The 16,132-nt window shown below is 34.8% G+C and overlaps 1 protein-coding gene across 16 annotated transcripts in view; it reads left to right on the top strand.

Moving 5' to 3' along the window:
* Positions 1-16,132, top strand: part of ANKS1B (ankyrin repeat and sterile alpha motif domain containing 1B) — a 1,105,044-nt gene that overhangs the window by 441,633 nt on the left and 647,279 nt on the right. For all 16 annotated transcript variants that reach the window (XM_027592180.1, XM_027592182.1, XM_027592181.1 and 13 more), the window contains one exon: positions 2,464-2,600. In XM_027592180.1, the coding sequence (XP_027447981.1) occupies positions 2,464-2,600 (137 nt within the window). The remainder of the gene's footprint in view (positions 1-2,463; positions 2,601-16,132) is intronic.

Genomic DNA, 16,132 nt, shown 5'->3' on the forward strand with positions numbered 1-16,132 from the left:
GAAGTATAAGTCAAATTATGAAATTTGATAGTAGACTAGACACTGCTGAAGAAAGAGCCAATAAACTGGAAAATGAGTATAAAAAACTATTCAGAATGCAACACAGAGAGACAACAATGAAAACTACGAAAGGGAGAATAAATAATGAGAGCAAAGTCTCTAACATTATTTCACTGGAGTTCAATAAACATGTCACTTCTTGCTTAAATATCTTCAATATTTCTCATTGCCTATAGAATTAAATATCAACTTATATACTAATAAAACTTCCTTGTAATTAAACTTACCTCCAGCTTTTTCCCAACATAACAGCTTTGTCTATGCTCTTTTCACCTCCATGCCTTTCCTTAAGTTTTATGTTCCATCCCAGCTTTCTTGCCTGAAAACAGAAGCCTTTCACAGCCCTCTTCTTCCCTAGCCACAGTCTGATGATTGCTCCTCCTCTTGCTGTTTCATCATGCTTCCTTTATCTGTTTTCAAATCTCAAATTATATTACATTACACTTTGTCTACATGTCTGATGTCACACTTGAGTGTATACTTCTTAAGGGCTTGGATTTTTAAAAATTTTATTAAACTTTATTTTTTAAAGCAGCTTTAGGTTCCCAGAAAAATCAAGCAGAAGGTATAGAGATTTCTCTTGTACCCTGACCCCACACGTGCACAGCTTCCCCCACTATCAACATTACCCACCATAGTGGTACATTTGTTACAATCAGTGAACCTACGTTGACCCACCATTATCATCCAATCTCCACATACACAACGCTAGGGTTCACTCTTGATGCTGTACATTCTATGGGTTTGGACAAATGTATAATGACATGTGTCCACCACTGTTGTATCACACAGAATAGTTTTACTGCCCTATAAATCCTCTGTGCTCCACCTATTCATCCTTCCCTACCCTCTAACCTCTGCCTAGACATTCTTTTTAATTTATCCTTGGAACATAACATAATACCTGACATATAGTTGTCCCCAAATAAATGTTTTTAGATGTATGGCTGAATGAATGAAAGGGAGAGACAAATTGGAAAGAATCAGTGCTTCTTTTCATTGTCTTGCTGACTGATATTTTATCTCTGTTTCAATATTTACTCATACCAATTCTATTCTAGTCAGAAGACCACCCCTACATTACTATCTTTCAGAACTCTGGGTATTCTTGAGATGCTAATTCAAATCTCATCTAATCCATTAAACCTGAGTCAAGAGTAAGCTCTGGATACTTTTAAGACTTATTTAATAAATGATCTATTTAATTCAATATGTCACATTTGTGTTTTTTTTTTTTTTTACAAACCTATGTCTGGACTCCCCAGTGTAACTGAATTATTTTTTTATATGATGGGTAGAGTTTTCATCCCCTCATTTTTTATAAGCAAGAGGTGTCTTCATAAATTATTACTTTTCACTTGGGATGGTAGACAATGGCCGTGGAACAGAGAAACTTGCTGATCTATAAAGAATTCACAGTCTCAGTCTCTTTTGTACCAATTCAACTGTCTAGGATAGAAAATTATTGGGAACTAATTAAAAACAAGGAATTTTTTTTTTTTTTTTTTTTTTTTTTTTTTAGATTTGAGTTTGCAATGGTTTCCATACAAAGCTGTAGAGGATTGCCAAATTGTCATTAAAATAATATAACTTTTATGTGCTAGCAAGAGTAATTTTTACAACTCTTCCATCCTTTTCCAAGTATATTAAACATTTTTAAACTGCATCTTTTTTTTTGTTATTTTGTCTTGATAAAAATTTAAGAAAAAGTTTTATGTATGCTGTTGATTTTAAAGTCATCACTTTATTCCTCCTCTGACCCTCAATACTAAACTTAAGGGAGAGATTTTTGAAATTTCATTCAATTAGTTTGACTATATAAGGAGATGTGTTTATCTGGGTGCGATAATTTTGGGTCAGTCTACATTGTAAAACTATTGTGCACAAATGTCAGTTTTTCCTTAGGTTAATTCACTTGGATGCCTCTCAATAGTTTGAGGGATCTCTGGGAAAAGTGCCTTGAGGAGGCTTGAATTTGGGTTTTATGACTCAGGGAGTTACAAAACTTCCACTTTAATAAAGATCAATACCCATTTGAAAGATTATGGGGAAAACTTAGCCCATTCATATAAAAAATCATATTCTTTTTAGTTAAGCTGAAATTATGGCCGTTTGTATAATAATGGCAGTCTTAATAGCTGTGTTGGGTGATCTATCATTATGAAGTGTATAACACTCTTCCTTCTTGGAATAATACTACAGGGTATGATATTTACCATTCCAAAGGAAAGCAAAACATTCAATAAACATTATCTTTACAATATACTGCTATGTGTATTCCTTATTATGATCTTGTAATTGATACCAGTTTTAAGTTGAAAACTCAATTCATGTTCACTAATTTCAAGTCTTAAAAGGTAAACTGAGTGATTAGGTTTATGGCAGTTCTATTTTTATTCACAGATAATGCATCTGAGGTAGCAATTACTGCTCCAGGAAGTAGTAACCATAGAAACAGCTCGACAGGGCCAACACCTGACTGCTCACCTCCATCCCCTGACACTGCCCTCAAAAATATCGTAAAAGTTATTCGACCCCAGGTAAGTGCCCAGAATGACATCATCTGCAGTAGCATATTTTTTTTAATCATTGCATGTATACTACTTATAATGCAATGCCTGCACTATTTTATGATATGCAAATACATTTTTAGATTAAAAGAAGGGACTTGGAGGAGGATGTTTCCTTCCTTGGAGTTAATGATACACATTGAAATCTGTATTATTTTCGGAATAATGAATTTGTATATTACATGAAAAAAACAAGGGACACTTAGAAAAATGGCTATTTCACATCATTTTCCTCTCACAGTTTAGTAATTATGCTCCAATTACTGAGCTTTTACATGTTTTCCGGGTTTTCCTGATTCTTTTGTCTTCACTTCTCTGGACGTGCTGCATTATTTGTGATCACTTCTCTATCTTCCAGCCTAAGTTGTTTTGATAATTTTCTTTAAATTCTCTATTCCTTATGGTTTCCAACTAATTTTGTCTGTGTTTAATATTGCACCTCTCATTGCTCCTTATTTTTCTCCAGTGCTCACTTTCCTCTAGCTTGTCTCCCTCTATCTTTTGTTCTTTTTTTCAATTTCTGTCATTTGTATGTATGGGTTTCTTTCTCTTCCCTCTTCTCTTTCAGTTGGATTTCCCAGTAGGCGGTTTGCAGGCAAGCTTTAGAAATATCATTGGGACAAGCTGTTCTGTGATATTTCATTGAAAATAGCACTTATAAAGCTGTTTGCATTACATTTTTGCCAACAGATGGACTCAGAACATGGAATTGGTGATGTTCTCAACCTGGCTCATTCTGAATGGGCCTCATAAAATCCAAGAGAGGGGGACTTTGGATCCAATCGATGCCATTCACCATCTACTTAGATATATAGTATGAACAAATCCTTGGAGCCAATTTGTAAGACAAATGTCTCTTTTTAAGACTGTTTTGGTCTAAATGAGCAATGATTTGCTTAATATCTACCTTCTTCAATATGATTTATTTTAGTTTATTTTCATTATAATCATCCTCATGAATAAAATGGCATTTTAACTTCACATATTCACTGTAGTTAGAGAACACTTTCACATAAACTGTTTCATTTAACCTTCATTAATTTCAAGGGAATGTAATATTGTAGTGCTATGGATAAGGATAATGACGCTCCAAAGAGGGTAAATTGTGCAACTGATTCAAAGTTCCTTTTCTTTTTTTCTTAATGTATTAGTTGTCTCCTCCAGTCCTGCTCAGAGGTTTAGAAAAATCTTCTTGTGGTTGTACAATATCTTTATGAGAATGGAACTTACAGGTTCATTTAGGCAAGATAGCATTTCACACAGTGTCCAACTATGTGGAGGAGGAAATGTCTTCAAAGATCCCTTCTTTCTTTTCAGAAAAATTTGATCTAATTCATTTGCTTCAAGAAATAAACCTCACTAAAGCCAGATTTAGATGCTAAATGTCACATTTATCTTCACTGGTTCTCTCATTATATGAAGATGTTTCTGGTGTTATTTTGTAGCCATTACATTTTCAGCATTTTTAATTACTTAGGTAGGAGATTATCTTATATATAAGTTAATGGCATCCATTACTAAAGACATTTATTTTTATATCAACATAAATTATCTAATATAAATGAATTTGGTCATTAAATGGATTAAAAAAAGCAGATTTTCTTTCTACATATTTGTCATCTAATCAGCTCTAAGGGATCTTACTCCATAAATCTTTCTTTGCATTCTCTATTCTATTTTATTTTAGTTTATTTTGGTAAATTGAAAAAAAGTAGCAGTAGCCAGAAATTCCATTTTGACTCAATTCCTTGGTTCTGTCTGTTATTAAATGTTTATGAAGGCAAGTGATTCCACCTTCCTTTCTTAGATGTTATAATGATGGTTTAGGAAGGAAAAAAAATGAAGTGAGAAAGTCAGTAAACTAAGGTGATGGCATTTAAATTTGAGTCAATGCAGCCTGAAGTATGTATGTAATAGAACAATAGCAGCTAGGGTGTATAGTTGGGAAAGAATATAACCTCAGGTGGATTACTGTTCCTTTTGCCTCAGAAACTTTGGTGCTTTCCCTATTTCTTCTTATGAGTTCTGATCTTCTGGGCTCCATATTCATTGGAAAGGGCAGGGAATAGAAAGTATTCTAGTGGAAGTGGAAGTAATTACAAGGGAATATAAGTAGGATATGTGATTTCAGGAAGGGGATTGGAGACTAGAGGGTGTGGGTGGGGGACAGCTAGGTGGATAAAATAGTGGACTCCCCTGTGTGTTCTGACAAGTCACAGGTGTGTCAGGGATGAAACATTGTCAAGAGCTAACTATTCCAAAGAAAAGATAATTATTGGTTAGCTTCTATAAGAGCCCATATTTTGATCACAGGTTTAATCCTCTAAAGTGTCTGCTAATTCTGGCTTTATGTGTGGAAATGCAAGAAATGTGAAGTTAGATTGACTTGTGGTATTCAAACACTTTTTTTTTCATTTACTAATCAGACATTAATAACATGGTTGAAATGATCGTTTTACTCTTATAACTGGGGATAAGCCTTGGAAATAACAACTCTTATCCATGAATTTACATTTATGTGCCCAGGTATTAGCAGATGTGTTCAGTCTTATTGTGAGAAGAATGATCTAGAACAGATGAGAGATGAAAACAGAACTTTCATCTCATTCACTGCAAATAGAGGCTGCTTAGATAGAGCAAGTTAGGTTACTTCCCCTTTGCCTCATGCATGCCTTTGCCTAATTTACTTTCCATAACTCTACCTGTAAATGGAGAATATCCATTGTAACCAAGGAGTCCTTGCTGTCACAATGAGGTAGGCCTGATTACATATTGCATGTGTTTCTGATTAGTGTATTAATTACTTGAAAGCTACCAACTTGTGGTGCTTTGTTAAGTTTGATTTTATTCAGCATATTTATTAACTCACTGAGTCACAGCTGTTAGTTCTGCATCTTGTGTTTGATCTTTTTACCTTTTCTTCTTTGGGCTCTTTCATGTCTTAAAATTTTCCAGATTGTGAAGCATTCTATTTTCTATTCACAGAGACTGAAATATTTATACACTACTGGTTAGTCTTTGTTTCTCTCCAGTATATTGACCCACAAGGCTGAGTTTCTCTATTTAGATGAATTCACAAGGCTGGGTTTATTTACTTATACTTGAAAATAAAATTATTTTGAAACTTGAAAAAGTACTTCAAAATACTTGAAAAAATATTTCTGTTGAAAAAAATTTTAGGTGGGGCGCCTGGGTGGCTCAGTCGTTAAGTGTCTGCCTTCAGCTCAGGTCATGATCCCAGGGTCCTGGGATCGAGCTCCGCATCAGACTTCCTGCTGGGGGTTGGGGGGAAGCCTGCTTCTCCCTCTCCCACTCCCCCTGCTTGTGTTCCCTCTCTCACTGTGTCTCTGTCAAATAAATAAAATCTTAAAAAAAATTTAGGTAAGTCTATTGATACACTTCTTTCTACTAATTATATGCTACTTGCAATAAGCTTTTTTTTTTTTTAATGTTTTCCGGTGAAACATCTTTTTTTCTCCCTAACTGAAGAATAAAACACAATTTGATGAATTTTGACCATTTGTATATGTAAGTGTAACCACCACTCAAAGCAAGATATTAAAACATTGTCATCATCCCAGAAAGTTGCTTCATGCCTCTTTCCAATCAACTATACCCAGTCCCACCTTAAAAGCAACTTCTGATTATTATCACCATAGATTATGATTGTCTATTCTTGGGACTCTATATACATGGAATCCTAAAGTGTGTGTGTGTTTTATGTATGTCAGTGTCTGACTTCTTTCACTTAACATAATGTTTTTGGGATTTGCTCATATTGTTCCTTTATTGCTGAGTAGTATTCTCTTGGGTTAGTATAGTACAATTTGTTTATCCATTTTCCTATTGATTGATACTTGTGTTGTTTTCCTGCTGTTTGTTACTTTGAATGAATATGCTGTAAATACTCACATTCGCATCTTTTTATGAACATATATTTTCATATAGATACCAAAGAGTGGAATTGTTGGGTCATAGGTAGATGAGTAAATACTTTATAAGAAACTTCCCAAGAATTTTCCTGAGTAGTTGTTCCATTTTATAATCCCTAACAGAAATGTGTGAGAATTTTAGTTTCTCTACATTCCCTCAAACATTTGGTGTATTAGACTTTTAAATTTTTATATTTTAGCCATTCTTATGGGTGTGAAAAGATTTCTCATTATGGTTTTAATTTGCATTTTTCTGGTAACTAATAATGTTATGCACCTTTTCCTGTGGTTATTGCCCATTCTTAGATCTTTTGAGGAGTGCCTATGCAAGTCCTTTAATGGACTTAATTTCCTACTTACTGATTTGTAGTAATTCTTTATAAATTGTCCTGTAGTTCCTAGAGATATGGGTCCTTTGTTAGGTTTACGTACTGCAAATATTTTTCTTCAGTCTGTGCCTTGACTAAATATTTTTAATGGTGACTTTGGTGACCAGAATGTTTTAATTTTGGTGATATCCAATTTAATTTTTTTTCTTTCATGGTTAGTGCTTTCTGTGTCTTATCCAGGTTTTGAATATATGTACCCATATTTTTTTTAATAGAAGCTTTCTGGTTCTTGCTTTTATATTTAGTTCTATGATCCATCTCAAATTGTTGTTGTATGGTATGAGGTAGGAGTTGAGATTCATTTTTTTTCCTACATGGAAAAAACTTTCCTGTCCTCATTGAGTTGAGTTAATCCTTTAGTATTGTTTATTATTTTCACTCTCCAATTGTTTATAGTTGGTATATAGAAATGCAATTGAATTTTATGTTATCCTTGTATCCTGCCACCTGGATAATTTCATTTAAAAGTTATACTAGTTTTTGTTTTTAAATAAGTTTCTTAGAGTTCTTTCTGTCATTGAGAATAATGATGGTTTTATTTCTTTCCTAGTCTTTATACCTTTTATTTCTTTTTCTTACTGCTGTGACTGCAGTGCAATGGTGTATAGAAGTGGTAAAACCAAAACTCCTTGCCTTATTCTCTTTGAGGGAAAACATTTAGTATTAAGAATAATATCAATTATAAGGTTTTTGTGTGTGCCCTTCTACTCCTAGTTTGCTGAGTTTTTAGCATAAAAGGGTGTTGTTGTTTTTCGATTTTTTCTATATATATTTAGATAATCATATCATTTTTTCCCTCTTTTGTTCTGTTGATGTGATAAGTTACATTGTTTTATTTATAAATGTTAATTCAACTTTGCATTTCTGGGGTAAATACCACTAGGTTATGATGTTTTTCCTTTTCCTGTAGTATTTGATGCAAAAGACAATTTGGATAAAACATTAGTGTGTGGAGAAATGGATTAGATCTAAGGGAGTCAAAGATGACTGATGATTTGAGCCCAGTTGGCTGGGATTTTGAAATATTTATAGATATAGGAAAGCCTTGAGTGGAAGTTCATTTTGGTGAGGGAGAAACATGATAATTTTGGTTTCATAAACATATTGAGTGTGGGGAATGATATGCAAATTGGAAATACTGGAATGGAGCTCTGGCGAGAGAGGAGGAGCTTAAGGTGAAGATTTTATAGTCACTTATAGAATTTGATGGTGAAAGGAGATAGTACCAAAGATAGAATGCTGGGAAATATTTACACTTAAGGAATAAAATATTTGTTGAACACCTAATATAATTTAGTTTTCATAATATTTTGGAATTGATATTATTTTAATTTTATAGACGAAAAAATTGAGAACAAGGAAATTTAAGTAACTCCTTCACATATACTTCAGGAAGAAGACCTTAGCAAAAGAGAGAAGGAGCATTGAGAGATATAAAAGAGAAAAGGAAAAACATTACCATGAATATAAAGGGAGAAAAGAAAGTTGAAGAAGAGATTAGTCAACATTGTCAAAATTTATGGGGTGAAGAGGTAAAAAGGAAATCAAAATGTGATGGTGATTTTGAGGGCAAAGGCCTTCAAGAATGCAATTTCCCTCAAGCAGAGAAGGTAGAAGCTTAAGATAGGGAGAGTTGAAGAGTTGGAGAAAAGCAATGCATTGATGCAGATTGATCTTTTGAATAGTTTGGTGGTAAAAGGAAAGAAAGCAGTATGGCAGTGTGTTGAAGGAAAGGCAAAGTTGAGGAAATAGCTTTTCTTTTATTTTGGATGCAGGAAATTAAACTTGGTTGTAGAGAATGGGAAAGATGAAACTAAAAGTTGTTTGGAGAGATATGAGTGACGGGGATTGTAATGTTAAATTTTACAATAGGAAGAGTGACTAAATGTAATTAGCTTCAAAGTTCAGACACTCTTGGCATTACTGGATGCAGGAGATACTTTGGATAAAGCATTATCTAGTTGTTAAAGCACTGGACTCTTGAGCTGTACCCTTGTTGGTGGTTTTAGCCATATGAGTCTTTCCAGTTCTTTCTCCTATTTTATGACACACATCAAGTGTAAAATAACAGAAGAAGGTGTTTGAGAAGTGGCCCTAGGTGAAGACAGAGAAAGAGACTATTGTTAGCACAATATTACAGAAATCATCCAAACATGTACTTAATATTGAACATTATAACATTTTAATGAACACAGGTAGATGCTTAAAGGAAGTCAACCTGAAAAATATGAAAGTTCTGATATTCTTGAGGTGTTCCTGGTATTGTCCACATCCTACCACATACTTTAAATCCCACCTCAAGTAGAATTCAACAGAATGAAATGACTTCAAGCTGCATTCTTTTGCAGCTAAGGAGGGACCCTATCAAAAAGAAGCAAACAGGCCATAGGGGTAAAGAAAAGAAAGAGAAAAGTCAAGGGGCCAGTTCTCTGAAGAATCTAAGGAATATAGATGATTTGAAAAAAGATGAACTGCTCCTGAATTCCTGCCCATGGTGGACTCTGTTTAGATCAGGTGATAACTCAACCTGAAGAAAATAATTATTTTGGATATTCTTCTGGATTTTTGTGTGTGCTTAATGAGCTAATAATAATTAAGTTGATAATATACCATATTATCTCTCCCTTCCATTATGGGGTTACATAAAATTCTTGCCAAATCTAGAATAAGATTTTACTGGGCACTGTAGGGTTATAGAATACATATGCTAAATTTTAAAATTAGAATGAGAGTGGGTATGTAAAAAGCAGAGGCATGTAACTCAGAAAGAGTTCAAAACATTGTATTGGGTTGCTGCAAAAATAGATAAGGAATAAAAAGACCTTCAAAGAGATAATCTTTAAAAAAATTTTTTTTTATTATTGAGTATTGAGACATTTATTTTTATTATTGAGTGTGTATTCATTTATTTCTTACAAAAACCCTGCAAGGTTGGTACTGTTTTCTTTATTTTACTGACTGGAGTTGAGACGTAGAAGGACAAATAATTCCCAGTATTACACAGCCACTGACTGGATGAGCTCTGGTCTCCTCACTCTAGTAGTCTATTAATGTTAATTAGCATATTGGGGAGAAAATAATCAAGGTGCAATATTGATATTCCAAAGGGTTGATGAAGTTTAGGAGGAGAATAATAGATTGGAAAACGGAAGAAGAGCAGAAACATAGATGGCAACAATTTGTACTGCAAAATTGGGAAAAGAAGACTGTATTCAGTAATTTGGAGTCTTGCCACCAAAGCTAAGTGAAAAAACACAAAGATAAGAAAATATAGAGAATAACCTTAGATGAAACAAAGAACAATTTGGAAAGGGGAAAAAAAAATGAGAGAGGAGTCAGTGGCCCCAACAATTGACCAGTAGTCCTTGACAAATTAGAATTTCCTGGGAAGCTTTTTAAAAAAAATGTCTGGGCCTAACCCCAGAACAATTAAATCAATATCTCTAAAGGCAAGTATTTTTAAAATCCAGTATTCTTGGGTAGGTTATAGATGGTCTATGAAACTCAGAATCATATGCAAAATTTTATTTGTAGGTGACTTTTTCTGGGAGTTAAATTCTAATCATGCCTCTCTCACATACCTACATTCTATGTAACCTTTATGACCTTCAGTTTGTCAGTAAAGTGAGGGTGGTATTTGCCTCACATGATTACCTAGTAAAACTCAAAACAGATAAAATGTGCCATAGGGTAGTGTAAAGTGTAAAGCCATATATAGTGACCCATCTTGTTATCATAGTGGTGATTAAATCATGTTTGCCCACATTTGAAATACAATCTTTGAGAGACAATATTCTTACTCTTATGGTCTCATGCATAAGTGGGTCTGATGATAGCAACTTTGGATTTTAGCACATATATGTGGGAGCCTTTTAAAGTTTCCCAAATTATTTGAGTCTACTTAGGATGATGCTGGCTAAATAAGAGGTGATCACTACCTCCAGCATTTCATTCCTTAGAGTTCTGAGGAACTCTATGGTTCTCTCATAAGAGAGCCATAGGAAGTATAAACCCCTGAAATCTGGGGTGTGAGAGAAGCCAATGAAGATAAATTGGCACATTGGGGTGCCTGGTTGACTCAGTTAAGTATCTGCCTTCAGCTCAGGTCATGATCCCAAAGTCCCAGGATCGAGTCCCCCATTGTGCTCCCTGCTCAGCAGGGAGTCTGCTTCTCCCTCTGACCCTTACCCCTCTTGTGCTTTCTCACTCTCTCTCAAATAAATAAATAAAATCTTAAAAAAAGATAAATTGGCACAGTGTTAGGTCAGCCTGACTTAATGCAGGGGAGGAAAAAGCCAAAATCCAGAAAGTGTGTCCACTATAAGTTGCATTTCCTATTAATGACTGAAATCACCATAATTCTGTATGGATGTCACACCAGTCATATGCCAGTGAAATATTATTCATCTTCATTTCTCTTCTTTTGGTGAAATCCTTCATTTTATCTACCAGGAAAACAAAGAATTATTTGTCACTGAAACTTCCTACATGTAAATTTATTTTCATCTCTTTGCTAAGCATGAAATATACTTTTTTAATAGATTTTATTTATTTATTTATTGTTTAAGAGAGAGCGAGTGGGGGAAGGAGCAGAGGGGAGGGAGAAAGACTCTCAAGCAGACTTCTTGCTGAGCGCAGAACCTGACACAGTGCTCCATACCATGACCCCAAGATCAAGAGTCAGACGCTCAACCAACTGAGCCACCCAGGCACTCCAAGCGTGAAATATAATTTTGAATTTTGTGCCCACAATGCTATTGACGGCAGCAGACTTTATTAAAATGGGTTTTTTTTTCATGATGTTCAGGTTTTTTTCTTCCACATACATAAAAATCTCAGTGGATGCCATTCTTTGACATGTCTTTCTCTAAGCATCTCTAGGCAGTCTGAATAAGAATGCATAGGTGAAATATTCTTGGGGAAAATTTCCTTAAAAAATAAAATATCCAGAAAGTAGAGTCTTAGATGTCTTAAGTGGCAGACTAGAATTTGAAATCTACTCTTATCCCTCCTATTAGATCACTTGTTATTGACTTGCACTTGGTAAAGTTAAAAGCCCCCAGTTCCTTCTGCCTCTAAATTCATGGAAACCTATTGAACCACATGGTGAATAGTATACTTAATGTATACACCTGAAGCTAATCATTTCAATTTCCTAACCTGGTCTTTTCTAATACAGTGGAATTTAGCTATGAAATTACCACAGAGTACTTGTTACTTTATTTATTTATTAATTTAATAAATATAGTTGAGGGCTTACTGTATGCTGGGTGTCATAAGAGGAGATTTGAATATGAAAATGACCTAAAGGAACGGTTAATCAATTGAGGGAGACTGTGTTCTAAACAGGTAATGTTTGGAATTGCACTGATGGAATTCATTGATTGAATGCCCCAGGGCTCATTCTCAGACAGCTTCTCTTTTCAGTCTACACCCACTGCCTATGTACTCACATTCAGTTCCAGAAATTTAAATGCTATCTATATGCTGATTACACCTAAATTTGTATCTCTAGACTCAACCACTTTCCTCAACTCCGGGCCCATATCCAGCCAGCTACTCTCTAAATCTTAATTGATTGTCTAAGGAGCATTTTAAGCTTAACATGTGTAGCACTAAACTTTGCATTTCAGTTAATGGCAGCCCAGGCTAGAAGACTTGACCCCACCCTTGATTCTTTTATCTCACAACCCCACATCTAAGTCTTCAGAAAACCCTTTAGGCCAGCAATTCCCAAGGTGTGGTTCAGGACCCCCTGGCAGTTTCCAGGACCCTTTCAGAAGTTCTAGGAGGTCAAAATGATCTTCATAGTAATACAAAGGCATTTTGCCTTTTTCACTCTTATTTGTATTTGAGTGCTCCACGGAGTTTCCCATTGTTGCACTATGAAATGCAATGGCATCATGGCTCTGATGGCTAATGAAATGTGCACTTGTATATTCATGTGTTTTAAAAGTATCTCAGTTTTGGTTTTTAATATATTAAATATTTACAGATATAACCCTCATGAACAAAAACTTTTTAGTAGTCTCAATAATTTTTAAGTGTGCGAAAAGGTCCTGAGATCAAAAAGTTTAAAAATTGTCCTCTAGTTTTCCTTTCAAAATATTTCTTGACTCAGGGCCCTCTTACCATCTCTGCTCTGTCACTTTTCTTTAAGTCATTAACATCTCTTGCCTGAAATTTTGAAAAAGTCTCTTACCCTGTTCCTGGCATTCACTATTATACCCTTATTTTCCTTTTGCAAATTGGCAGGTAGACTTTTATAAATTAGATCGTGTTAATTAACCTGGCCAACCTTCCAGTGTTTTCCTTTCTCACTCAGTGTAAAGGCATACAATGCCCTAAATAATTTGACTCTATCTAATCTCCTGATCTATCTCCTACCATTCTCTACCTACTTCGTTTTATGCTATGAATGCCATCTTGCCTGCATTACCTCGGATAAGCCAAACAGTTCCTGCCTTAGGACTTTTGTATTCATCATTCACTTGTCTAGAATGTGTTTCTCCCAGAGACTTCATGGCTCATTATCCTTCTTTCTTCAGGTCATTCAGATGACATCTTATAAGAGAGACCTTCTTTGACCACCAAATATAAAATAGCCATCGCTTTACTTTCTATCTCCCTTATAGCAGTTTTCACTCCTGAATTAGTATTTGTGTGTTGGTTTGTTCAGTGTCTTTCTTCCCCATTTGAATGGATGTTCCATGTTGTTGTATTATGATGATGATGATAATTAATTAAATGCTTAATCCCAGCCCCTAGAACAGCACCTAGCACATAATTGGTGGTCAATATATATATATCCAAATAAATTGAGTATGGTTGGGTAAAGGGCAGTGAAAACTATTTTAGGAAGGGTGTACTCAAATTAAACTTACATTTGAATAGGAATTTGTTAGATGTAGTGGTAGATGTACAGTCCCCGGATAAGGATAGGAGGAGCAAGGAGGCATTTAGAATTTTTTGACTTAATACTATACCAAATTCACCAGAATATTCGAATAAATCAAGAAGTCCTCACCAGATATTCTGCCCTCTTACCCTCAATCATCATTTCCCAGGGCGCCTGGGTGGGTCAGTTGGTTAAGCATCTGCCTTCAGCTCAGGTCATGATCCCGGAGTACCAGTATCGAGTCCAGCATTGGGTTCCCTGCTCAGCAGGGAGTCTGCTTCTCTCTCTGCCCTTCACCCCACTTGTGCGCTCTCTCTCTCAAATAAATAAAGTCTAAAAAAAAAATCATGTCCTAATCTCTATGGAGTACTCATTCTGAATAATAATCTTGGGGAAAAAAGAGCTTTCTATGGTCAAATATGTTGGGGAAGTACAGGGTTAAATACTTTTCTTCGCTAAAGGGTTCTTTATAGCTTTCCCTCACTACCACCCCGGAAATCCATTAATATTTTCCACAACTAGTGATCCACAAAACACAATTTGGGAAACATTATCTAGGTCATTGGATATACTTCTTTATAACTGACCCTAGCAATTCTATTCTGGTTTGATTTTTCCACTCATTCTGCACAAATTCATATTGTTGAGAGAGGGAGCCTGCTGACTCAGCAATAAATGTGTGTTCATTTAGCATGTTCAGAGTGGTGTCTATACACTCTCTACTTAATCCTCTGAGCAACCATGTGAGACAGTAGGACCAGTGTGATTCCTATTTCATATATGAGGAGAAGTAAAGTAAGTATACTGTATGTTAAAGTAAAATAAGTATACTGTATATTTTTCACTGTATTTTAATCTCTTTTTTCAATATAAAAGGATCTATATTTTCATTCATAATATAATACAGTATTATTTTAACATCATTCTAATTTACATTGATTGAATTCAATTCAATAAGTTTGTTTCAATCATTATACTGAGCACTATGAGGTATAAAAAAGTTTACATAGTAGCTTTCAGGAGACAAATTAACTATACTTCTTTCTTTTTCTCCCACATTCAGAACCAAGCAAGAGATGATTGTAGAAGTTGGACAAATTAAAATCAAATGTCACAACTTTCTATTATTACTGATAGAACCGCTTGGACAGTGTGATTTTAGAGAAGTGGCCAATTGTGCTTGCCATAACTTTGCTCCTAAATTAAACACACATCTACCCCATCACTGGCAATCTACAAGGTGATTTTGCCATGAAAGAGCAGAAAATGTATACATTATGCTGACATATTAGGGGAAAGTGCTCTGAGATGAGGCTGGGGAAGATGGGGAACCAAGTAGATCTTTGTAACAATTATAGATTTTACTCCAAATGCAACTAGAGGCCTATGAAGAACTTTAAGCAAGAATGTGACATGATTTGATTTATATTTTAAAAAGATCACTCTGGCTAGAGCATACTTTATGGAGAGCAGTCGAAAGCAGGGGAAATAATTAGGGTTTTGTGGTTGCTCAGGAGAGAGAGTGCAGTTGTTTGGATCAGGGTGGTGAAGTGGAGGTGTAGAGAAGTGAATGGTTTTGAGACACATTTTCAAAGTAGAACTCATATGATTTACTGTTGAGTTGAATTCAGGGGATATGGGATATGAATCAAACATGTCTAGGTTTATGGCTTTGAGCCACTATAAAAATTATGATATTTACTGAAATAGTGAGATCTAGTTGGAATCAAGGGGTTTTTGTAGATTTTGTTATGGTGTTGCTCGGGATGGGGAGCAAGGGTCAAAGTTGTGTTTTGGCTACATAAAGTTTGAGATACCTCCTAGAGGTGAAGTAGATGGTTAGATGTAAGCATTTCTAGCCCTTCCGCGATGTTCCTTAAGCATTGTGTGTATACTTCTATATTTTTTCTATATGGATATTGTAAAAATCTATGCATCAAAAAGATGAGAAAATTTTATGGAAAGCATAATAATTGTATTATTCTTTATAAAAGTAAAAATTGAAAATGATCCCCAACTAGTCTATAAAATTCCTCTTCTTTGCATCTTGATGTTTAGTAAAGAACTTGACAATAACTATTTGTTGTGTGGACATAGGAATAACTAATGTTATTTGACATGACTTCTTAGGAAAGTTGTATGAAAGAGCAGGACATAAATACTAAATTGAATTGAGTCAGGTACCCAACCATACTGCTATTTTATTTGTGATTATTTTTCTCTCAAATGTTTCTTGAATATCAGAAAGACACTCTAAAACTGTCTTGCATCTTTCATTGTATT

The sequence above is a fragment of the Zalophus californianus genome, chromosome 9, assembly GCF_009762305.2.
Source record: "Zalophus californianus isolate mZalCal1 chromosome 9, mZalCal1.pri.v2, whole genome shotgun sequence".
NCBI lineage: Eukaryota > Metazoa > Chordata > Mammalia > Carnivora > Otariidae > Zalophus > Zalophus californianus.